This window comes from Pangasianodon hypophthalmus, chromosome 6, assembly GCF_027358585.1.
Source record: "Pangasianodon hypophthalmus isolate fPanHyp1 chromosome 6, fPanHyp1.pri, whole genome shotgun sequence".
Classification (NCBI taxonomy): Eukaryota; Metazoa; Chordata; class Actinopteri; order Siluriformes; family Pangasiidae; genus Pangasianodon; species Pangasianodon hypophthalmus.
In genome coordinates, this window is record NC_069715.1 from 27079302 (window position 1) to 27106763 (window position 27462).

The following is a 27462-nucleotide window of genomic DNA, read 5'->3' on the forward strand; positions in this document are numbered from 1 at the left end:
ACAGTTGGTCAGGACAGGAAGGAAGGAGAACACAAGTGTTCAACCCTCAACTAAAAAGCACTTGCCACATTTCTGAAAAGTTGATCTTTTTCCAACTTTGGAAGCTCTGCTGTGAAAAAAAGAGACAGCAGCACTTTTTAAAGCCAGCCATGTTCTTCCTTCCTTGTGTTTGCTTCCTGTAGGATCTAAAACATGCGCTTTAAAAAAAAGCACCTTTAGTTGTGCGGGTATACGTTAGACCACTCATTGTTGCAGTAGTGACACACACACACACACACACACACACATTGCTTTCTTCTCTTCTCTACTTCTCTCGCAATTTGTTCAGGATGTCCATCTTTTCTGTTGACTTCTTCTATCCATCAGCGTGGTCATTATATTATGCTAGACAGATGGACAGACACAAACATGCCTGCAAGGGTCCTCGGATACAAGCTATGAATTAGAAAGGGGTGAGAAAGAGAGAGCGTGAGTGAGGAGGAGGGGTTGGGGAGGGCGAAAGAGAGGCTGATGTAACATGGCGCAATTCTTCCCACAATCCCTGGCTCTTGGCTTTACTTGCCGAGACTTTAATAAGGCAGCTTCACGGAAGCCTTATGTAAAAGCTAGCTGGAAAGCTTTGCACAATCGCCAGTCTCTATTTGCCACTCTACATTTCGCACTTTTAACGCATGCAGTATTGATCTATAAACCGACTCTTCATCTGGTACAAGCGAACCCAGAGCACCTGCCTAAAAAGCTCTTTCAGCTGGGATGATGTAATCCCCTGGGGCCTGTTAGAAATGTACAGCCAAATCACATGGGACACATCTTTAATAAAAGTTGCAGAATTTCTCATTGAATTGAAAAGTAAGGAGGCGGGGTGAAGAGAACATATTTTTCCCCTTTGTGCCAGTTCCTGCTGAGCACCTGACTTTTTAAAAGAATTTTAATTAGACTTTTATAATTTTACTGAGACTGAAAAATTGTTTTTTTTTTTTTAAACTCCGTCTTCATAGCTCGGTCTGATGAGCACTTGCTGTGATCATTATGTATTTCTTGGATTGTGGAGGTTTAGTGAGATGTAAGAACTTCAGCTTGCAAAGGGGTTATTGGTCATGGAAGGGAAATTGGAGCCAGAGAGATTTCCAATTCAATTAATTTATTATTATTATTATTATTATTATTATTATTATTATTATTGACTTATTCACCAATTAGCCATAACATTAAACATTAAACCACCTGCCTAATATTGTGTTGGTCCCCCTTGTGCTGCCAAAACAGCTCTGACCTTTCCAGGCTTGGAGTCCACAAGACCTCTGAAGGTGTGCCGTGGTATCTGGCACCAAGATGTTAGCAGCAGATCCTTTAAGTCCTGTAAGTTGTGAAGTGGGGCCTCCAATGATCAGACTTGTTTTTCGAGCACATCCCACAGATGCTCAATCGGACTGCACTCTGGGGAATTTGGAGGCCAAGTCAACTCCTTGAACTCTTTATCATGTTTCTCAAACCATTCCTGAACAATTTTTGCAGTGTGAAATTGCTGAAAGAGACCACTGCCATTAGGGAATACCGTTGCCATGAAGGGGTGTACTTGATCTCCAACAATGTGTTGGTAGGTGGTAAGTGTCAAAGTAGCAAGAATGCCAGGACCCAACGTTTCCTAGCAGAACATTGCCCAGAGCATCTCTTCCCCACGTAAAGTAAAGTAAGAGAAAACATGATTCATCAGACCAGGCCACCTTCTTCCATTGCTCTATGGTCCAGTTCTGATGCTCACGTGCCCATTGTTGGTGTTTTCGGCAGTGGACAGGGGTCAGCATGGGCACTCTGACTGGTCTGTGTCTACACAGCCCTGTATGCAGCAAGCTGCGATGCACTGTGGGTTCTGACTTGGGTGCCCATGACCCAGTTGCCATGTCACCGGTTGTCCTTCCTTGGTCCACTTTTGGTAGGTACTAACCACTGCATACTGGGAACACCCCACAAGACCTGCTGTTTTGGAGATGCTCTGACCCAGTCGTCTAGCCATCACAATTTGGCCCTTGTCAAAGTCGCTCACATCCTTATGCTTACTCCCTTTTTCCTGCTTCCAGCATATCAACTTCGAGAACTGACTGTTTACTTGCTGCCTAATATATCCCACCCCTTGTCAGGTGCCATTGTAACGAGATTATCAGTGTTATTCACTGCACCTGTTTTATACAGTAGAGTATATGTGTAGAGTAGAAATCATTATGATTCATTTAAATTCATATGTGTTTGTATACAAGTGCGAATTATATCATTACATTTATACAAACACACATGAACCAGGATTTTTGTCTTTGGATAGTCAGGGTTTTTCGTATCTCATTCTTTTCGATGGTGAGATTATGGATATTGAGTATTTGTATCTGATGGTGAAGAGATTATCTGAAAATTCGTATTTCCTGTTCAAGACGTGACACATCAGTAATCTGGACCCAGGTTTGTGTTTCACTCTTTCTTTTTTCTCAGGCAGTCATTCTTATCTTCTCACTGATAATTTCATTAATGCTGTCATATTACAGACAAAACCAGTGTCATGAATTGACTTTTCATTTTACACATTCTTCTTTTTTTTCTTCTTTTTTTTTTTTACTTTTTGCTTTCCTAAATAATTTATCACACTCAAATTTTATCTAAGACTTCATCTCACTTCAAACAAGCCTTGTAACATTTTATATATGGTGGAATTATTACAATGAAAGCTTATTATGACAAATGGAATTCTGCCTAATTCGTCATTTTACCTAATTTGCTGAATAAATGAGAAGTTTCTGCATGTAGAGCGAGAAACATGGACTGAAGGATAATTACGTTCCTTTATTCTTGTCCTGTTGATTCGTGATCCTCAGATTCTCCCTTCAGCACACGAGGACTTAAATAAATCAGTGTGTTTTTTGTCTACAAGCCGGATCCGAGATCCGAACATCCGATGAGCACATGTGCATGCATACTCGTGCACACACACACACACACACACACACAAACACACACACACATAGACATATGCACACTCACAGAGTGGAGGAAATACATCAGCCAGAGATGTGCACACATACACAGAGCTGTTTAGCTGTACAAATGGATAAAAAGATGAGCACATTCATGATGCACGAGCTGTTTTCCTCCCTGATCTGTCTCTGTCTGACAGATTCCTTATTTGTGCTTCTCTTTTTTTTTTACAATGCCTGTCTGTCTCTCTTTGCTCAAACACACCTGTCTGTCTCTACTCCTTCACACAGCATCTTCCTCTGTCTCTCTCAGCAAGACCGTCTCTCTTTCTACTTTCGCATCCAGTCTGTCCTTATGAGTGATCTGTGTAGGCAGCAAGTCATGCATCATGACGACACGCTGAGAAGCTGTAATCTACACATGGCTTCTCAGCGTACGCTTAAACTCAGTGTTTATGTCGCTAATGAAAGGGCAGAGATCCATGAGACGAGGTGAAATCTACTAAATATTAGTGATGTCTAAATTTCTGATACATGCTGAAAAACCAAAGCTTGGGTTATAAGCAAAAGGTCAGTATTTGGTATTTTATACAATATGTACTTCTGAAAAATACAGACTTTCCTGAACTGGAATATTGAAATAAAAATTGCACTGGATGTTTTTCCAATCTTCAGCTGCCCAGTTTCGGTAAGACTCAGATTCCCATTCCTGGAATTCTCTGTTGTTGCCTACGTACCTCAAGATTCGACGTGTTGTGTGTTCTGTGATGCTTTTCTGCTCACCACGGATGTAAAGAGTAGTTTTTTTTGAGCCATGCCATGGTCAAAGCCACTAAGATCACATTTTTCCCCCATTTTGATTTTTGATGTGAACATTAACTGAAGCTCTTGACCTGTATCTGCATGATGTTATGCTTTGAGCTGCTGCCACATGATTGGCTGATTGAATAATTGCATGAAGGAGCAGGTGTACAGGTGTTCCTAATAAATTGAATGGTAAGTGTTTGGTTCCCTTTTGTATGTGTCTCAACCACAAGGAAAAGTTCTAGTATTTTTCCAATCCCCAATGGTGAAAAAAAGAGATTTAACAATTTCTTTCCAATTCCACAAAAAAGACGCTGCACCTACCTCTACCGTCTCTCTTTCTACTTGCGCATCCAGTCTGTCCTTATGAGTGATCTGTGTAAAACAATATTACTGCCAATTTTAAAGAAGTTTACAATAGTAAATGAGCTCTTGGTGATTATTAGCACCATCCACGTCATTCTTTGTCTCATCAATTTAAACACAAGCCTCATAATCCCCTTCTTCACTCCATTGATCTCTGTTCACTCTAATATAATAATCACTGATTCATTCACTCGCTTCTGTTGTATTGGCTACATTTCTTTATATCAGATCATTTAAACATTATTAAAACTTTGTCCAATGTTGTCTATACAAAATGTCTGATGTTTTGATGATGATGTGATGGCGCGGGAGCATCACACTTAGCTAGCAAAGTTTTAGACATCTTTAGGCAGACTCACTGCATTTAGCTCTGTGTTTGTTAAACTTCCTCCTTGCAACATGATTCTCCAGGCAGAAAGCCAAGACAAGGTTAGAAAGTAGTAGTTTTGGTAAAATATATTTATGGTTTCTTAAAGTAGAAATGTCAGAGTATATTATTGGCAGAAAAACTGTTTTGTTTTATTATTATTTTTGCTTGGTTCAGCCCCAGGGAATAAAGCAGAAAAGTTTAGAGGCAATTGAAAAGTTGTACTTGGTCTTGTTCCTCCATTTTCTACATCTGAATGGCGGTGATAATTCGCTCTCTCTATCAGTCAGAAACACTGGAAGTAACTTACCACCTTAATCATAATTCCCTGCTTCAGTGCGTGTCATTTCTAAGGGAGATAAAATTTGAATAAAGTCAGTGAGGGAGATCTCTCGTCCACTCATCTTTATTTGGCCGGAGTTCCACTAGCCTACAGGGAGATGGCCCACTTTTTTAAAGCCACACTTGGCCAATCACAGGTGTGGCACGGCAGTGCGGGCAGTACGCTACACTCCCACACTGTTACCGGTGCTGCTCTGATGTCGGGCCAATCGCTGCTGGCTGCAGGATGAGCAGGATGGAAATGTTGAGTTTTCTTGGTATTAAAAAGAGTCCAGAAGTCTGGGCCCACTCCCAAAACCTGCTTTTATTTAATCAGCTATGGAAACGAAGTACAACTTTGGCCAATTATATTTCTTAAATGAAATTACAATTTTCTTCACTAAGTAAATTGAGAAAGTTTGGCCTCATTTAAAAGAATCTGCAAAAACAATAGAGATATAAACACACAGTGATATACAGTATATATGGGAAACAAACAAGCAAACAAAACAGACAATGCCACACAAAAAAGAACATCCACGAAACAAGTTAGTTCCTGTTCTCACTCGTGTTATAGCAAATAAGTCACCAAATAGCTTAAAAAAAGTCCCCATTTTCTCCCAAATTTACTCATTTGCCAATTCCCACCCACCAGCTTTCTCCAAGACATGTGAAGTCAGCCAAATGTTCTCTAACTGCTGCTCATGCTGCGTCACAGCGCAGCGTCACACACTCGGAGAAAAGCACCATCTGCCCTTGTCCACATACTTGAGCTTAAGGATGCCCACAATTGGCTAGTGTTGCTGTGATTGACAGGTGAGAGAGACTATGCCCCTCCCACCCTGATAACATGGCCAGTTTTGGTCCCTTAGCTCCAGGCCATGGACGACTGTAGCATCATCAGCATCATAGGACGAACGCTTTTCTGTTGCGCAACTTGGGAGATTTTTATTCTTATTTTTATTTTTTTGCAAAGTGCTGACATTGGAGACTCCTTACAAAAATGCTCATAGAAAACTATCAACAACTATATCAACAATTATACACGCTTTTAATTCATTTATGTTATGTTAAAAGTCCCTGTAAATTAGCTGTTATTATAGAAATGAGTGCATTAATATAAACCTTGCTCTATTGTCATAGCTGCTGTTATACAAATTTATTCTACACCTTCTGGCCAATCAGAATGAAGAATTCAACAGAGACCTGACCTGGACGTTGCATGCTGTGCTGAGCTAGCTGCCCGTGCTGTGTGTTTATGTGTGTGTGTGTGTGTGTGTGTGTGGCCTCACAGCCTTTTTGCAAAATGTATTCAAAGCTAAACTGTCCACTGAGATTAACCGTCCCAGAAGTGTGTGTTTATGTGTGTGTCGGGTGAGGGTCAGAGTTCAGCTGTAACGGAGCAGAAACAGAGGAGTGGATGAGACATTTCCCTTCTAGCCTTCTGGCCAATCAGAATTAAGAATTCAGCAGTGGTGTGGTATGATGATATATGGAATGATAGAGATATAAAAATCATCATCTAGGATTTGTATTAATCACAGTTAATATTTTGTCATTTGTTTTGAGCTCGAAATGTTGCAGAACCATGATATGATGGTCACCTTGGCCATGAAACCACAGGCCTGATTAAATCCAGCTCAGTCACAAGGACATGGTTTTCCCTCCCTCTCTTTCTCTACACTTGCTTATTCTCTCTCTCTTTTGTGATGCCCAGATGCGCAGTATCACTCTGACCTTCTCTCCGTTCGTTCGGGATAGGTTTTATATCCGTAATAAGCACTGGTGTGTTCCTGGTCAGCCCCATGTCCTCTATTTCCTCTTTTATTCTCCCGTTCTCCTTTCTCTCCATGTCCTCGTGACATGGAACCTCTATCCTGTTAGCTTTTTATTCCTTTTCAAAAGTACCTCAGAGAACGTTTTCTTTTTTTTTTTCTGCAATTTTAGATGAGTCCATTGTGAGGCCAGGCACGTCTCATTGATGTTATGAAAAAGCTTCCATGATGTTATCTTTTTTCTTCCTCTTCTTTCAGTATCTTTTTTTGCATCACTATTAGTGTTTAAATGCTAGTCTTTATTCAGTGAGGTGCAGAGGTGAGCAATTTCCCTCTTTTTTGTCCACACAGTGTTATTTGTGGTCAGCACTGCATTTGTGGCCTGTAGTTTAAATAACAGCGTGGATGGCAAGGAAAGGACTCTGGATAAAAGCATAAGAGAGCTCAGCTGTGATTTATTGTCTCATCCACTTTTGTTTTTGCTCTTCGTTACAGCTGAACTCTGACCTCACCCGACACACACATAAACACACGCTTCTGGGACGGTTAATCTCAGAGGACAGTTTAGCTTTGAATACATTTCGCAAAAAGGCTGCGAGGACACACGTGCACACAGACACACACATACACAGCATGGACAGCATGGGCGGCTAGCTCAGCACAGCATGCAACGTCCAGGTCAGATCTCTGAGCGTGCACACACACACACACACACACACACACACAGGTAGACTTACAGTGAACAGGGTTAAAGCAGCTGCAGTGATAGTTATATGTTGAGATTATGTATTAGTGTGACTAAATTATTTTTCTAACACCTAAACCCGACCTTAATCTTAACAGATTAAGAAAGCAAAAGGAAAATAAAAAATGGCCACCAGCGCTGATTTTTTTAACATGCCAATGATGTCAGATTGTTCATATGTTCCTGTTTCATGTAAAAAAATAATTGTTACCATAAAAATAAAAAGATTAATGCAATTGCATTATAACCCTTTACACTTGTGGTTTATTATTATTATTATTATTATTATTGTTATTATTATTATTATTATTGATTTAAACTAAGAGCTTATTATTCAATCAGCTTAATATAAATTATTCATTAACTACACTGAAGATAAGCATAAATAATAGCAGGATTTAACTTGTTTTGGCCAGATGTTTCACAATATAAAATGTGTCCATAAATGGATAAAAAGTATGATGTGTCATTGTTTAATAAATAAAAAAATGGAATCATTGGAAAATTGCTGTTCTGGATAAGCTTACAAATGTACTATTATAGGAAAATAATCAACGACAGTAACTCTGCTTCGTGTTGGACCACATCAAACCAACACGTGGTTATTTTCTTATAACAGCATGCCCTTGAATATTTTATTCCTTATTTATGTGTGTGCAGTATTTAGGTAGCTATTCATATTCCACAGGAAATCCTCTTCCCGCTTGTCTTTAACTGAAATGCCACCACCGCGAGTCCGAACCCAAGTGTAAAGGAAACCAAATAGTCTCCTTCATCCTCCAATCATGGCACACTCCTCCGGCACCCCGAGAGACTTCAGGGTTTTCATCTGTATTATCTCATGCTTCTTTTTTTAGGTTACAAATAGCACATTCCTTTACCTCCCTCCCTTCCCTCCAGTGCATGAGCAAGCCAAAGATCCTAATCAGACCTGAGTGTAATAGCAGAGAGTGAGACAGCAGGACAGAGAGAGAGAGAGAGAGAGCGAGAGAGAGAGAGAGAGAGAGCGAGAGAGAGAGAGAGAGAGAAGAGATAGGGATCACATACTCAGAAAGGACAGCAGAGAGGAAGTGAAGAGAGGAGAGGAGAAACAGAGGGATGAACCCTGAATCAGCTTGGCCATAAGTAGAAAGACACATATAGAGAAAGATATAGTAAATGAGAAAAGAGGAGAAGGTGAAAGGGAGCATACATGATAAGGCAGTGGAAGAAAACTAGAAGGAAAAACAAGAGTGGAAAAAAATGAGGAGAAAAAAAGAGAATATACACTGACCAACCACGTTAAATGAAACATCATATAGCAGCAGTTCAGTGCATAACATCATGCAGATACAGGTCAAGAGCTTCAGGTAATATTCACAGCAAACATCAGAATGAGCCTCTCAATGACTGTAGCATGGCTGCCGGTGCTAGACAGGCTGGAAACTAGAATTTTCTAGAGGTTTCACACACAACACTCTACAGAGTTTACACAGAGAGTAGCGTAAAACAAAAGACATCCAATAAGCAACAGTTCTCACAGCTGAAACTCCTTGTTAATGAGAGAGGTCAGACAGAGGTCAGAGGCCAGGCTGGTTCAAACCGACAGGAAGGCTACAGTAACTCTAATAACCACTCTTTACAACCATGATGAGCAGAAAAGCATCTCGTAATGCACAACATATCGAACCGTGAGGCGGCTGGGCTAGAAGAAGACGTCTTTTTATTCCTGCACTGTTCACTTGATATAGACGTGCTTCCCTTTGAATTAATGCTGCGAAGCTCATGTATCCCTTCACGTTTGAACAGATTTTCTTATGCACATTTAAATCTTAGCATAAGGCTGAACAAATACATGAAAGTGTGCTGATCAGCAATAAATGTGTAATTTAATAGAATTGATGGCAAATATGAAACAGTACCTGTGCAGCGATTAGATCACATCGATATAAACGATGTTTTTTCCCCCCATAGAAGTAACACATTAGCTGTAATCGTCAGTTTGTTTTTTTTTTAAAGGAGAAAGTGTAATATAGGACCTGACACTGCATGGTCAACAGCTCCGGGCACTTTGAAACACTTCTCAAATGGCTGTCACACTCATTTGTCTCCCAATGGGCTTCTCTTCCTTTCTTCCAGCTCTCTTCACACCACTCCATCATGGCCTGGAAGCTTCCAGCACATCCCAAAGTCTTCCCCTCCTCCCTCCCACTCTCTCTCTCTCTCTCTCTCTCTCTCTCTCTTTCTCTCTCTCTCTCTCTCACATGTACTCAGACAAAGCTGAATCTTCATGTGTGTCAATATATATTTACATTGTTATCATGATATTGTATTCTAAGCCTTGTTGGTTTTTCTCAAATACGATTGGTCAGAATGTATTGATTAATTTTCTGTTGAATAACAGCAGCTCTGAGAGCAGTTCCACAAGTTCTTCAAGACAAAACACACATTTATATTAATGCGGTCGTTCTAATATAGTGGACGCTTCACATACTCTAAGCCTGGTAATAATTTTAAAAATATGTTATTTAACAATAAAAATGTGTAATTGTTGAATCGGGGAAGTTTTCTGTAAGGAGGTGTTTATTTAACACCCGAAGGAAGGATTGTCGAATGTCAGCATTTTGGACTTTGCGTTAATTTGGTAACATGACAAGCTGCATTTTTTTCTCTCATTAACTTCAAGAGAGAGAAAAAAAAAGAGGCTGGTGAGGGAATGACTGTTTATAGCTCTTATAATGTAAGCGATAGCTTGTCTCACTGACATTCCACAACGTTAAATGCAACAATAAATTGATAAAAAGTATGACGTCATTCTTAAAGTAATTTAAAAAATGCAGTTGTAGGAAATTGCTGTGGTATAAGAGGGATAAAACGCTTCATGTCATGCTGTTATTGGAAAATAATCAACTTCAGGGTGGAAACAGTAACTCTGTTTAATTACACCACCCCAAAGTTTATTTTGCATTTACACACCATTTACATTACACACCATTTCACTACAGAGATCATGAATAATACTTGCTGCATCACATGGGAGCTGGATGCAACAGCACGCACAGTCAGCTCCAGAATTATTGGCACCCTTGGTAAAGATGGGTAAAAAAGCTATGAGAAAAATGTCTGTGTTTAACTAGGCTCATCTCACCGATAATGTAAGATAAATCTAACTTTTTCTTGAAGTAAATTCATTCAGAGAAAACAAAGACCCTTACTAAATAATATTTAACATAATTATATGTCCTTAATGATAGTGGATTATCATGTCACAAGCTAAAGGATATATGATCAGTTTGAGTATTAAGATATACACAGATTAACAAGGAAAGAAGTTTGGCACTAGTTATGGGGATGTTTCTAATTTGCATACTCATAGAATGGATTTTATGGATTTGCATATTTATAGACTTGGATATATTCTGGATTTCTTGATGAGGTGAAATATGTAGCCATTTCCAAAAGAAATCGTGGTCATTTTTGGTGAACATTTAATTATCACATAATGTTTCATGATGAACTTCTATTCCAGTGTCAGCCACCTCGTGACTAGCAAATAACACGCAGCATGAAATGGAAACGCAAAAACACTTTCTGCATGGCAGAGTTTTATCAGCGCTGGATAAGAGGCTTGGCATAAGCAGAGCAGGTGTAATTAGGGTTAGTTAATTAGCTGTTGGACGAACAGAGGAAATGTTAATTATTTAAAAAGTCTGTAATCTGCATGAAAATGTTAATTATTAAAAAAAAGGGAGGGATATAACATTCTTATTTTTGTGTTAATTTTGTGTGTGTGCTTGCGTGTGCATGTGTGCGTGTGTGTGTGTGTGTGTGTGTGTGTGTGTGTGTGTGTGTGTGTGTTACCATGCTGAAGTCTCTGTCCAGTGATGAGTTCTCCACCCAGAGGAGCGCTCTGAGCATCTGAAATGACTGGATCAGCAGACTGACTGATTTTCTGCCAGAGCGAAACAAGAGGCTTGTTTTCTTTCTGCCACACACACACACACACACACACTGCCAGCAACAAGCAGGGATAAAAGCCATCTTGCATTCTCTTTCAAATTTTGTAACAACAAAAAATAACAAAACTAATAGATGTATAATTCATTGTAGCTGCTATGATCGACACAGGAGGGTAAATTATGGATATACTACAAGTTATAGTGTGTGTGTGTGTGTGTGTGTATGTGTGTGTATGCCGTTTGTGTGTAAGAAAAGTGTCTATACTATCTTTTCAGACTTTTCTGAGTGAAAGTGTCTCTTGTTAAGTTGAATCTAGGGCACATCCATGTCGGCTTTTAAAGGTGTGTTGCGTTGTAATTTACGTTCGATTTGAAGAGAGCCAGGTATGTCCTGTAACAGCTGGATTGCATATATCTGTCTCTTTCCGTAAATCTCGTTCTATCTTTCCATTTCTGTCGTTGTCCATAGCTGCTCTCAGATCCAGGGGAGTAATTGTAGAGCTAAAACACAACCTGAGTGCCCTAACACATGATTGTCTCTTGATAGAAGACTACAATGTGATATTTAACTGTGCTTTAGAAAGAGAGGATGGAGGGATCGATAGAGGGATGGAGAGCCTTTGATGACTAGGATTAAAGAAAAAAAATGACGGGATATATAGATGGTGTGCATCTGAACAGCACTCTTGTTTGGTGCAGTTTGTAACTGATCTTTTTGCACTGAAGTCTACTGCATTTGTTATATTCCTGACAAGCTTTAAATTAATTAACTAAACAATAAAGCGGAGAGTTAAAAACCAAATCCAGCCTCCTGACTTGACCATGTTTTGCTGTCTAGTTTTTGGACTAAGTTCTATTCGGAAAGTACTAGATAAAATATCGTGCCTTCACATAGCTATAATTAGCAGTTCCTCCATTTTGGATCTTCTGTGCTAAGATGAAGGCCACCCCATGGGTTTTATCTAGGTTCCCCAGTTTCCTCCCACCTAAAGTTTTGTTCATTTTTTGGACTGGAAATATTGGTCACAAAACCATTAATGACAGTAAATTCCATTAAAAAAGAGTGTTAAATACGAACTAGGCAACACATTCTAAAATTTACAAATGTATAAAAATTTGAACAAACAAACCCGTATTAGGGTAACAGACTTTTCCCCCTACGTTTTCTCCATAATTTGGTCTCTCCCACCCACCAGTCAGCTCTCTCCTTTCACGCAGCAGCTACCAACCGGGAAGGGTGAATTCATAGTCCTCCGAGAAACATGAAGGCAGCTGAACACATCAGCTGAACACATTTTTTTAAACTGCTACTCATGTAACACATTTAAAGGAAAGCGCTATCTGCCCTCTTCCGCATACATGAGCTCACAGATGCCTATGATTGGCTAGTGTCACTGTGATTGACAGGGGAGAGAGTATGCCATCCTTTCCACCCAGAGAGCACGGATGGGCAGTTCTCTCAACTCCCAGGCACGGATGGTTGTGGCATCCTCGGGATTCGATGATAGGGTGAAAGCTTTTCTGTTGTGCCACTCAGTCATTCCTATAGGTCATTCATACAAAATCCTATGGAATCAGTCTTTTTTGTGAGAATTTTATTTAAGATCAAGTTGGACCTTTGGTGTTTCTTCATCATCAAACCTGCTTTGGCTGATTTGACCTTTGAAGGTTTCTAGAGGTCAGTGAAGCCAAAACAATTGTGCTGTTGGTCAGTTGGCAAACTGGCATGTCAAAACTCTGCAGTTAAACTTGATGCAAAGTTAAAATATATTTGCACTTGATAGTGTACCCGCTGTTAGAAACTGTTGATTGTGGTGAATTCTGTTTAAGAATTTGCAGAATTTTGCATAAATACAAATGTATGTATAAGAACTTGCACAAGCAAATTTGTGTTAAAAACGACAAACAATAAGGATGAAGGAAGTTGATGGACAGTCATAGCTATAATTGAATTCCTATGAAATGAAAAAAAAAAGAACTTTCTCCCAAGATTGAATTCCTAATAATTATACATAAGATCTTCTTCATGGAAATTCACAAACTTAGTCTGGCTAATTTGAGTTTTTGAAGGGTTTTAGAGGTCAGTGCAGCCAAAGCAGTCATTAGTTCATGCTGCAAATTAAAGTTAAAAAGTTAAACTTGACACAAAGTTTTTCTTGCAAAGTCTGCAATTAGAAACTGTCCATTGCAATGAAATCCATTTAAATCCATGAAATGTCGCTTGCAAAATTTTGCCTTAAATAAACTGTTCAGCATTGTCTCAGTTGCAAATTTATAAGAATTTACACAAGCGCACTTGGGTTAAAAATGATAAACAGTTACAGTTAAGTTGAGGGACAGGGTTAGCAGTTATAGCTACAAATGAATTCCTGTAAAATGAAATTGCTCCCACGTAATAATTACACAAAATAATTTTACATAAGATTGAGTTTCTTGAACAGTTTTATCTGACAGTCCAATACATCTCATGTTACTAATCTATTTGAGAGAAACAGCTCATTATTACATTTGGACCTCTGTGGAACATTAATTAACTTTTGGGAGGACTGTCTCCATTTAAAAGAGATGATTTGTCAAAGTATAATTTTAATGGCCTAAGGTTTGCCATGTACAAGTGAATAATTAACGCAGTAATAGGGACGGCCATGGGTAGCTACATCTGTTTTTACTTCGCCATCTCATCAGAAAGAAAATAATAAAAACCTCATAACGTAACAAATAATCATATCCTAATTACTTGGAAATCTCCATATATATATATATATAGTAGTTTATATTAGTGTTATTGAAATACACAGGCTCACTTTGTGCATATAATACACCCACGGAGACAATCAGCATTTACATACTCATTGGAAAGGAGAACATTTAAATCAGTTCCGTAGCTCTGACCTCTTGTCCGTCTGTCTTGCTTTATTAATACAAGAGCTGAGGGATTCAACACTTTATACATCCCAGCTTGTTTGGCAGGCTATTCCTCTTTCATAAAAAGTGTATAAAAGTTGATGAAAAATGTATAGAAACAAAGTTAACCAAATCCATACTCCAGCTGGAAATAATTTATTCATTTGGCACACATTTATCATACATTTACAGTTTTGATGGAGTACTTTCCACGCATACATAACCAAGTGGATAAGAGCTAATTCTTAGGAAATCTGAGGATTTAAAGCTTTTAATCACTACAGCCAACAGTGAGAGTCTGAGCTACTACCATTTGGTGTTTGAACCCACGTCTGTGAAGAGATCCGAGCTTTAATCCAGCACATTAGACCACTTGGCCACGATGTCAAACAAATGGGAGCCTAAATAAAGATCCATATGATAATCTAACATTTTCACAGGATCTGTAAATGGTTTTTTCGATGTGGTTTTCTCACACAACAGGACAATTTTCTCCTTTAAAAGCAGAAACAATCTGTGATTGAGTTATCTGATTTCTGATGTGGCCTTTTAAATGGTTTCAATTATAGACAACCTGCATTCCAATTTCAGTTGCTTCCCATTTTCAATTTTTGCATCAAGTTAGAAATCAGATAATAGGGTGTTATATGAAAAAAAAAATAATAATAAAATAAACCAAAAAACCCAGAACATTAAATATGTAAGAAATAACACACAATGCACAATGAAGTTATTATTTTCTTATAACAACACAATCCGATGTGTGCTATTCTGCTTATACCACATCAGTATGACAATGATTTCAATTTTTTATTTATTAACAAAAAACACATCATGCTTTTTAATGGTTTACAGTAACACTTACTGTTGTGGAACATTTGCAAGACAAGTTATTTTCTGTCATTACTTACGTTATAGTAGCTTCAACTTTTTCTCGCTGGTCAGCTGGTAACTTAACCGGGAAGCATTGAGGATTTTCCTGTCCTGGGAATCTTTAAAAAGTGCAGTGACTGTTACTTGAGACATATATGTCTCCTAACTGCGGTAAAAATATAAATCAATTCATATATCAATATTCTGTGTAACATTTTTTTCCCATCAACTGTCCTTTTTCTGTAACTTTTTCCTCCCCACTGAGGAAAGTGACCTTGTGGTTCATAAACATTCACCAGGATTGGCATGCATTCCAGAAATATGGCTTCTTGAAAAAAAAAAAAAAAAAAACAAGTGTGAGAAACGTGAGAAAGTTCTAGCGCAAAAGCAGAGTGAGAATAAGTTTGGGAATTTGAAAAAAAAAAAAAAAAAATCTAATTCAGAATCCAGGTGTGTGAATGCCACAAAATACAGGGAGTGTTTGAAAGTTTGTGGACTCTTCCGCTCAGTAACTGCTGTAGTTTGGCATGTCTGCATATTTATTTTTATTTATTTATTTATTTGCTGATGTATTTGCATCTGGAGCATGCCGAACAAGAGCAGGCAGCGGTGCCCAAATTTACACGAGTGCCCGAAGCCAACGTTCCCTCTCTCACTCCCTCGCTCACTCACTCCCTCTCCCAGACCCTGCAGCTGCCAATCATTGGGGCTCCCAGCACTGCCATGGAGATATTCGCATAAATTAGCATCTATTTGCATATTTGCCTCACTTGGCTCTCTCAACAAATGGCATTCCTCTCTCTAGATATCTGTCTGTCTCTCTCGCTCTCTGTCTGTATCTCTCTCTCAAACACATGAGAAAATTTCATTTTCGATTCATTTTTACTGCATTCTATTAAAACATTATCAGGAAATAAGTAGGTCAATGACTTGACAATCTTCATCATGTTGAAGCATGCTGTCCATGTTTTTGCTCATTTTTAAAATTATATTTATGAGAGATGTAAAAAAATAATAATTAAAAAAAGACAGATAACTTGAGTGATGTAGTTGAGGTTGAGGAACTATCAGAGGTTCATGGAAAAGGAAAAACAAAACAAAACAAACATCCAGTTTAGGTCATGCCCTCTTTGGGCTCAAATCTGAATACAGATACTGATACAGATGCTCGGAGCAGTAAACAGATACAGATAGTGTCATTGTGTTACTCCCGTAATATTTATCCATTTACACTTACTCTGATCATAACAAATTGCAAAAATCCGAGGGGAAATATGCAAAATAATACAAACTTCCCTTAGAACTCATATCTCACATAAGAATATGCTATTTATCATATTCTTAATAGCTTATTATAATTTAAGGAGATTCAAATATGACTTAATATTCATATATTAACATTGATCATATTGTAATTCAGTACTTCTCTTCGATATCACGCACTCACACTTAACAAAATAGTAAAACAGTTTCATATAGAGCCTTTAAACCCACACACTGGGCTCACTTCCCAACGCCTAACAGTAATAAACAGTCAGAAAACGTGAGCTGACCCTGTGACCCCAGCATGGGTTTGGAATGGCACTAATAGGCTGCCTGTTTTTCCTCGGAGTCCACTTGAAGTAAGGCTAGGCACACTTAATGAAGGGCTCTCCAACTTCCTGCTTTCTCCTCTCTTTGCTTATTTTCCGTGCACCTACCTAACAAACCTCGCTGGATGAATTATTTACAGTGTCCCAAACGCGGAGCGGGTGTTGAGATGAGCTCTTGGCTGCAAGCGACACTCCTCCACAGGTGAACGCAGCATGGAGTGAAGATGCAGCGGTGCTGGAGCAGCCCACAGCAAGGAGAACACATTAGCATAAAGTTCAAAGCAGAGAGAGCTAAAAGCAAACCATCTCCGAAACTAGCTCAGCATTATCATATGAGGCAGAGTGGGTGTTTGTGCGGTGGAGCATTAGAACAGTTTGTAATGCTTTTTACCCGGAGATATGAGGTGCTTTTGGGGCTCAGCGATACAGAGTCTTAGCATATATACTGTGTGGAGTGAAAAGGGAAAACACTGACTTTGATACTTTAAAAGGGCTTGTTAATTAACTTAAGTTCTCGGATATAATAAACAGAGTAAATGACTACCTGTATTATCCTGAATCCAACACAAACTCCTGCTTATCAAAGATGAAATCTTACATTGCTTTCTTGTTTGCTAATTACCTTTCTGAGCTATTTTATTCCTTCAACCCAGTATATATACACACACACACTGCAGATCCTCTGGAGATTCTTTCTGCTAGCTGAACACAGTTAAGGCCAGTCATATAGGGTCTTAGCATTCAAACTTTTTTCTGCATTTTTTCTTACGTCTTCTTTTCTTAAATCAAGCTGAAAACTTCTGCTCGATCCTGAGCTTGGGGTGCTGTCTGTGCTGAATTTCACATTCCTTTTCCCCTTGTTCATGTGGATTTCCTCTCAGGTAGGCAGATTGCCTAACTTGATAAATTGCCTCTAGTTGGGAATGTGTATGCATGATATCCTTGGATGGCCTGGCATCTCATTCACGACGAATTTTCTCACCTTGTGCCAAGTGTTCCTGGGATAGGCTTCGGATCCGGTTACTGAAGATGAAAGAATTTCTGACCATTGTCTATTAATATCCTTTTCTAAAAAAAAAAAATAAGGGACAGTGAATGTTTTCTACTTCCTCACTCCAAGAGATCAGAATAATCATAGCTCAGTGACAAAAAAAGGGATATAGGCAGCATCGCACAGATAGCTGGGTGATTCCACAAATCAGGATGCCTTTTAGCTCTTGTAATACTAAAAAAATGAAACTTTATTTAAAATCATTTTCAAAATGGAATCTATGCAAATATAATTTAAAAATCCAACATAAATATCTCAATTTTTTAAGAGGTTTTTTTGTTCACAATGGCCGCCATTTGCTGCCGTTTTTTTTTTTGTTAGCATAGTATTAGCAGAAAATACACAAAATGTGTTTAACTAGCATCCACGCTAATGGAATGAAGGCATTACTGACATTCTTATGATTTACTTAACGATTTTTTTACTTTTTTTTTTTTTTTAATAGTCCAGATCCACCACGATGTTGACTTAGATGAAAATGAATGAATAAACGTTATGTCAGATTTGTCGGGTGCATAAATGTAGTTGGCGACATAAAAACATTTTATTGCACATGGTTACACTTATGAGCAGCTTTGTATAATATATTACACTATTTTTAAAAGAAATAAATTTGCATCAGATAAAGCAGTGCCTTCTGGGCAAGTTTCTGCCATTTATATTGATTCGATCCTTCAACACTCCAGGGGCTTGTTAAACTTCTCTTTAAATAATGAAGTACTGGAGCGGACCTTCAATGACGATAGAGATTTCATCAAGGGGAAATTAGGAGTGGATGTTAAATTGCATGTTCTTACTTCAACACATCCTAATGTACACGTTGTGTTGTCTTAAATCAGTATGCCAGGGGTCAAGGGACATGTGGAGTGCATTGTGAGTTGAAAGGAAGAACAATGTTTTTCATATACAAGCAAAATTTCCATTTCGACCTGAAGGCATGAATCCTACTTATGCATTTCAGTAAGCAAAGCCTCTCTTCCTTCTCTCTTTTCTCTCCTGCTTTAGAGAATAATGCACCCAATGTCTGGGTTAAGTTCAAATAACCTTTTAGCATCTATGGCTTTTTTGTTCAGATTGAACAAACAATTTTTGCAAACAATCTTACATACAGCTTATCTGCATCTTAACAGTCCACATACGACAAATTTTTTGAAAAAGTGTTTCAATACAGTCGCTAATGTACAGTAAATGTCTTGTACATTAAAAATGTTGCAATATGCAAAATATTTATTTTCGCTGACATTTGAGAACAAGGGAAAAATATGTACTTTTGTACGCTTGTGGAGCAGAGGTCAGATGCGAGCGTGATTTCCCTGGTGATATTTCCAGGCTTGTTTACACCACTAAGCATTTATAATTAATGAAACAGGACAATGTTTTAGAGAAGTGGCATTTTCAGTATACTTTCCAGCTCATTGCTCCCATTAGTGATGGAAATTGAGGCGCTGTTGAGTGAGTCAGATCATTTGGCTCAGCTCACCGAGAAGAGTCGACTCATACGGCTCCCAAACGAATCATTCTCATTTATTTCTAAACCGACTCGTTCCCATTTGCTTCTAAACAGGACAAAGTTTGTGATTGTTCTTCTTCTCTTAACTATGCCGGAAACTGTTTAGTGAAATCTTACTCTACTTTCTAATGAACAAAATAATTATTTCTAATAAATATTTTATAAAATCTATGTAAATAACTATAATAATTAATGAAAATGTATTAAGTACAGTAGACTATGTGTTCAATAAGCAGGGTAGCGTATCATCGCACAATATTTTTTGTATCATGTGACATACACCTACAAATACAAAAGGAACAGTCTTAATTAAATATAATTTCACTGAATAATAATATTTCACTGAATTTGAAAGACAATTTAGTGTGTAAACACTTTTGTGTATATGCTGAATTCATTGTACAGTTAATACAATTGGAAATGTCATCAAAGTGACACTTCAGTGAGCAAAAACGAGTCATTTGGAAAATGCGTTTGTTCTCATTTCCTTTCCTTATGTCCATGGAGGGAGGAGATAAGAAGCGTGGAAGGGAAGTAAGGAAAGGAAATGAGCAAGCACAGTTGCAAACTGCCTTCAAGTCTTCCTCGGAAGTTGGTGCGTACTTGTTTGGAGGTAGTGATTATGACATGGTGTGTGTTCAAGTGGTTTTGGGCAGAGAAAATGGACGACATGAGATGAGAAAACTTTCTTTATCCTTCCTAAAAGAAACTGAAAAAGAAAAATATGCAAAATTACCACTTAAATCGTACCCTCTGCTGTAGTGTCACATTCACACTGGCGGCTGCCGTGATTTTTTTTGGTATTCACACGCCTCCATCTCACAAAGTTGACACTCATCGAAAAATATGAGTTCCTGAGTTGTAATTATGACAATGTGGTGGCATTCAAGTGCTCTCTCCTCATCTCTACGATATTTCTGATAGGATTTGAAGGCAGCATAAGAGACGAGGAGGACCATGGGTTTCTTATAACTGTGGTTGTGTAGTAGGGAGTGAGGTTGGGATATTTTCCTGACTCTGCTGCCAGAGACTTGGAGAGTGTGTGTGAGTGTTTATAGTATATTTAGTCCATCCTTACTGCAGAACCAAAGGTACAGGGGGTGGAGCTGGACCTGATCCAACTCCTCCTAACTGCTAACCTTAACCTATGAGACGCTGTACAATATGGAAGAACAAAGACTTACCCAGGTAGGAGGAGCTGGATCAGGTCTGACTCCACTCAATGGACTTTAGATTCGACTACGCCCCGGTAGGAGGAGCTAGATCATGTCCGACTCCACCCCCTGGACTTCTGGTTTGACTAAAACCAGGTTGGAGGACCTGGATCAGGTCTGACTCCACCTCCTGGACTTCTGGTTTGACTACACCTAGGTTGGAGGATCTGGATCAGGTCTGACTCCACCCACTGAACATTGAATATGAATACACCAGGGTAGGTGGAGCTGGATCAGGTCCGACTCCAACCCCTGGACTTCTGGTTTGACTACAACTGGGTTGGAGGATCTGGGTCAGGTCCGACTCTAACCCCTGGATGTTGAGTACGACTACACCAGAGTAGGAGGAGCTGGATCAGGTCCGACTCCTCCCCCTGGATTGTTGGCTTTGCAGTGAGGAGTACTTGTATGGTAGACCTAATTAAATGAGCACAGCAGGAGAAGTCTAGAACAACCTGGCCTCCTCTCTCAGGACCGTGGCGAGTGTATGTGTGTGTGTTTGTGTGTGTGTGTGTGTGTTTGTGTGTATGTTGACCTGTGTCACATTTTCTCATCTCGCTCTTTTCAGCCTTCTCTCAGTGCTGTAATTCCTTTATTGCTTGTTCATCAGGTCCTAAGGGTGGGTCTGACTTTAGTGTATGCCTTCTGATAAAGGTCAGTGGTAGCTCTGTACTACTGATCACAAGGTTGTGAGTTCAAATCTCAGGACTTCCAGAGACACTGTTTTGCCCTTGAGCAAGACACTTAACCTTGGGTTCTTAAGTTCTTCCTCATTTGCAAGTCATTTAGAATAAAAAACATCTGCCCAATGATGTGTAAATATTTCCTCTGTTTGCATATACTATATGTCTTCTAGCGTTCTAGCATTTATCATACACTGCATGGTGAAAGTTTACACACACACACACACACACATATAAACACAAAACAGAGATAAAAAATAAAATAGATAATAAATATGATTTTAAATACTTTTGCTTGATAAGATGATTTGTTACAGTGTATGGGACGTATGGAGTGTTTACAGCCAGATGCCTCATATATGCAGGACCTAGAAATATTATTTTTTATGTTTTCAGTGAGCATGCAGTTCTTCTGCAGAGGTATTCTGCAAAGGCAGAAAACAATCTAACGCCAGGCTTGTAGATGATGATGATGACGATGATGATGATGATGACGATGATGAGTTCTGTGCCATTGAACACAGATCTGCTCCAATTCCGCAGGCTAATTCAGCCATTCGTCTTCGGCGTAATCGTGGCGCTTTGTCAACGTGCTGAGTGTTTTATTTATCAGTCCGATTGATCTGATTGCCTTACAGGAACAGAATGAAGCATGGGCGAATAGGTGTGTATGTGTGTGTCAGTGTGCCCGTCATTGTGAGAGGAGAAGACCTCCATGTTGCCTACATGCAGAGATGTTGTGGTAAAAAAAATAAATAAATAAAAAATACACCTAACCCCTAGCAAATCTTTTCATCATGTTAATCACTTCTGTAATAGAGTCTAGTGTCAGTGCCTTGTAACAGGAGATATAAAGCTATAACTTTAGGTTTTCTGACGCGATAAAGAGGAATTGGACAAGCTGTGTTTTTTGTATGCAATGGAATAAGTGATTGACAGGAGCTAACATTAACTTCTATCTTCTTTTCTCTTCTCTTCTCTTCTCTTCTCTTCTCTTCTCTTCTCTTCTCTTCTCTTCTCTTCTCTTCTCTTCTCTTATTCTATCCTCTCTTCTCTTTTTTCTTCCTTTTCTCTTCTCTCCTCCTTTTCTCTCTTCTCTTCTTCTTCTTTCCTGTTGACTTTTCTCATTTTGTCTCCTCTTTCTCCAAGGCATTTCTTCCCCCTCTCAAGTCTCATAAAGCTGGCTGTCACAGTGACTAATTTGTTAGTCGTGTGTGTGTGTGTGTGTGTGTGTGTGTGTTAAAGGCTGTAAAGGTGGTGCAGACACTCAGGGTTTGATCTACACTCATATCCATCTGCACTAAGAGCCAGAGCATCGTCTTTCTACTGCAGAGAGAGAACCACATCCACATTCCTCATCTCACCAAATCTGTCTGACCTATTCTCTATAAAAATTAATCCCACACACACACACACACACACACACACACACACACACACACAGTGCCATCTCGGGTGAAAAAAGTTGCCAAGTCACAGACAACAAAGGAATAATAAATAGAATAAAAAAAAAACAAAGACAGACAGAAGCAAATAAAAACATAGTGAGAAAGAATGCAAGAAAAAAGGTGAAAGAAAGAAAGAAAGAAAGAAAAAAGAAATAATAAGAAAGAAATAATAGAACAAACATGGAAGAAATAAGGGTGACAGAAAGAAAGAAAAGAAAAGAAAAGAAAGAAAAAGAATATTTTCTCTCACTGAGTTTCTCTCGCTCTATGAAATTTCGAACGCTGTGTTTTGGATTATTGACAACATCTAGAGCAGCAATGAAAGGTTTCATAATCAAGTGTGTGGGTAGGAGTGTGTGTGTGTGTGTGTGTGTGTGTGTGTGTCTCTCCTTCTACCCCAGGGTAAAGCATCGTGCGTTGCCCAGTCTCTGATGAATTGGTGTAATTAACTGAGCCCTGATCTGCTGCCTAATCCTTCGCTCTGTAATAAGGGATTAAAATGCGGCCTAAACCACCTGCTGTTACTCAACTGGCCTGCGCTGGCTCTTCATGCATGAATGTGTGTGTGTGTGTGTGTGTGCGCGCCTTGTATACAGTTCACCTCATTGTTTACATATTCAGTGTTACTGTGTCCCAAGTAAATTAGTGCTAATGAGACAGGAGAGGGATAGGAATGAATAATAATAATAATAATAATAATAATAATAATAATAATCATAATAATAATAATAATAATCTATAGTATTATTTATAAATAATATTATTTATAAAACAATTTATAAATGAATAAATAAAAAATTAAATAAACATAAAATAAACAATACTGATTCTGATAATAATAGTAATAATAATAATAATAATAATAATAATAATAATAATAACATTATAACCTTTTTTCAGAAATCCCCTTTGATACATGTAAATGCAGATGAAACTGCTCTACATCACAACAGGAAGAGGAATTAAAATAATAAAAACTTGCCACCTGAAGAATATTCAACCCAGTGCTGTCAGGACCACAGCGGATGGTGGGAAGGTGGGCACTGGCTGGCAGACGGTGGTCAAAGTTTTTGTCACACTTCTAAAAAGAGGACATTAAAGTGGGACAAAGGAAGGAGGATTGAGGGGGAAGGAGGTGGAAGGGGGGGGTTCATGAAAAATTTGGAGTTTTTCCTTGTACCTCATTGGGCAGGCAATGGAAAAGGGGCGAATGAGGAGTAGGAAAACGCCACGTGCCAATTCGCTGGACCAGTGGGCGGCCGGCCCATTCTGCCCGGTTGCTTAGCAACTCCTATTGTACCCCGGGCAGCTTAATGACTCTTGTTGCCGCGGTGACTCGCAGGATTCTAACGGGCCAGAAGCTCGGTGGTTGGCGACCAATCAGAAGAGATTAGGAGCTTTGAGACTGACCAATCAACGAGTGGGCTTGAGTCATACAGGACCTGAGCTGCTCTGGTGTAATGAATTCATTTATATCAGGTTTAAAAATCCCCGACTAGCACTAAAGCCCTCTTAATGGAGAAGCAAATATCACAACAGGGTGCGGCAGTCTGAGTTTCAAACTACCAGCTGCTTTATTTCAACATTTATCAAAAAACAAATAAGAGTTTTTACACTGCTGATACTAATTCTTTAAGAATCTGTTATTTAAGCAGAGAGAGATTCATTCAGGTTTTTTTTTTTTTTCCTGGAAAATCCTGTCTTTCTATTTTCTTGTATAATGTCGATGACTAACACCTGATACTGACTCTGTTATCACATATCAGTAAGATTTATACTTCTCTCAGTCAATAAGAACACACCTTTTTGAGTTTTGTGACAAATTATGCAATGTTTGAGAAATCAACATGACAACATTTTTAATAACTGATGAAAAGTTCTCAATTTGCAATCCCTATTTTTTGCAGCATCACATTATTATGTACTTTGTCACAATACATGTATTACACGTGATAACGTCATTCATGGGGTTAACTGACAACAAGTAGAACTTGTAATTTTAATATATGTTCAAGAGGCTTAGTAGATTTATACTATACTATATATTAAAGAATAACCTTTTAGACTACAGCTATATGTATGTATAGGGACTTGTGTGGCAGATGCTCCGCGTACATGGATAAAAATTGTGTGTAAATGTTGTATGGTGAAGTTTCTATAAGGAGATGTTTATTTAACATTTATGGAAGGAGTCTCCAGTGTCAGCTCTTTGGAACAGTAAGTTTTCTGACATGGGAAATCTTCAGGACAGAGGATTTTTTTATGAAGAGTTAAAACAACAGAGGCTGTTGAGGGAACGGCTGTTTGTATCAACTTTAACATAAGTGATAACAGGAACTAACTTGTTTCATGGACGTTCCTTAGCAATAAATGTAACTGTAATTATGTACAAAGTATGATGTGTTGTTCTTTAATAAATAAAAATTATAAAATTGTTGGCAAATTGCTGTGATGTCAGATTATAGTAAAAGAAAGGAAATGTAAAGTGGGGTATCTGTTATTTGGTCGTTATTTTCAGTTGGACTGATGCCATGCCCTGGCATGACCCACCACGCATACACACACACACACACACACACACACACACCCCTACACATGCAACTTCGCAATAATCTGACTAACCCCCCCCTTTCTCTTTTCAGATGAACCGACCCATCCAGGTGAAGCCGGCAGACAGCGAAGGACGGGGAGGTAATTAACCTTCTTTTACACACATGAACAAACATACACACAAACACACACACTTACTCTCCCTTAAACATGTCCATGTGTGTAGAGAGGCATTAATATAGGTCAAACGCCTCTGTTGGCTCCCCATCTGTCTCGGCAGAGAGGGTCTTCTCGGTTCACCGTCACCCAGCTCGGTTCAAAGACATGTTCATATCCGTTTCTGATTACAGATCAGGCATGCATTCACGACACGTCTCATCTGACACGGCTAAAACAAATATGTCTACATATGGTCCGATTTATTTTCTATCTATACATAAATCATAATAACGGTGCTTATAATTCCATGTTGATTATGATTCCTTCTATGCATTTAATAAACTTGAATAATGCCTCGTAAAGCTTTAATAAGGTGCTATAAATAATTCCTTGATAACTCAGTCATAAGTGTCACTATTCATTATAATGTCACATGGTGTACTGCACAACCTCTATAACTAATCACGATCTGTGCATAAGCAACTCTAACACTTCTTAACAATTATACACACATTATAAACATTGAGTCATCACTGAGTGCTTCAAGTAAAGTGAATATGCTAAAATGTTCCTTATCGTAAGTTGTAAGATATGACAGACTTTATTTTGGTAATGTAATATGGAAACACTTATGTAAAAAATAGTTTCAAAAACAGACACATTATTGAAGTTTGAAAACGTTTTTACATAAAAAAAAAAAATTCAAAAATGTTAAGGATAAACATATGTAGTGCTTAACAGTGGAGGGACAGGAAGCTCTCTCTCTCTGTGTGTCTGTGTGTGTGTGTGTGTGTGTGTGTGTATGTGTGTGTGTGTCAGTCATTTTTGGAAGCACTCATTGATGACATTTTAGATGTTCAAATAATAATATTTGAATTATGGAAATAATATAAGAAACCAATCACATTCGAGAATTCAACAGTGCTGTAAAATAATGCATTATAATGTATAGTTGATGATGATGAAGTTATCAAAGAATTTTTTAAAACACATTGTTAAAGCTTTATGAGGTATTATAAAAGTGTATAACAAAGTGTGGTTGAATTCTCAAATCTGATTCTTCAGAAGATGTGCATTATATAATATAATATATGTAATATATAATAATGATATAGCTCACTCAGACAGTAGTTCTGGCTGTACAGTGAATGATAGGTTTATATTAATAAACTTGTTCTAATATGCTATTGTTTCTATAGTAACAGCTCATACACTGGGACTTGTACGGCAGACACCGCACACAATTTAAGTCTAATCATAAACAGATTTTTAAAAGGTGTGCTGTCATAAATGTATAATCATTGATGTAGTGACTTTTTTAGGAGACATTTATTTAACAATTTTGGAAGGAGTCTCAGTTTTAAGCGCTTTGTAACAGTAAAAGTTTCCCAGAATGGAAAAGTCTTCAGGACAGAATAATCTATGCTTTCCGGTGCTTCACTAAAATGACAATCTTCGTTTTGAGAGTGAGACAGAGAAAGAGAGAGAGAGAGAGAGAGAGAGAGAGAGAGGCAGGTGAGGGACTGCACCTATAACATAGGTGAGAACAGGAACTAACTTGTCTCTCAGACTTTCTACAGCATTAAATCTAACTATAAACCATTAAAAATCATGATGGGTTATTCAGTAATGAGTTAAAGATTGTAATCGTTGGCAAATCACTGTGTTATAAGTGCAATAACACATCATCACACACCCCCTCGTACAGGATTTTTGTGTAATTGTGTGGTCTGTAGTGTGTTATTCCTTATTTATAAGACTCATTATAAAGAATCATTACCAACTCATAAAGAAATATAAAAGCAGTTATAATGCTTATTAAACTTATAGAAACTTTTCAAACTGAATTTTATTTATTTATTTTTATTAGCAGTTAGCACATGTGAAAAGAGCTGAGTGTAGAGTCATTATTGGATTGTGAGTTCATTTGTGTTAGTTTGATATTTACTGTAGGTTTGAGTGTAGCATCTGCAGCTTATGTCTTTGTTAAAGTAATAAATATCATCACAGAAAGAAAGAAAGAAAGAAAGAAAGAAAGAAAGAAAGAAAGAATTTACTGGGTACCCTAAAATTGCTGTGCATAAGAGAAAAATGCCCTAGTTCTATACACACTTTTGGCAGTATTGCACAACACACACACACACACACACACATTATGAATCTACAGTATCTACAAATAGCCAATCAATACTGTTGCGTCAC

At 38.3% G+C, this 27462-nt stretch overlaps 1 protein-coding gene across 4 annotated transcripts in view; it reads left to right on the forward strand.

The window, feature by feature from the left end:
• celf6 (CUGBP Elav-like family member 6) overlaps positions 1-27462 on the forward strand; it is a 150348-nt gene that overhangs the window by 61663 nt on the left and 61223 nt on the right. For all 4 annotated transcript variants that reach the window (XM_034304949.2, XM_034304952.2, XM_034304948.2 and 1 more), the window contains exon 3: positions 25194-25242. In XM_034304949.2, coding sequence (XP_034160840.2) covers positions 25194-25242 — 49 coding nt within the window. The remainder of the gene's footprint in view (positions 1-25193; positions 25243-27462) is intronic.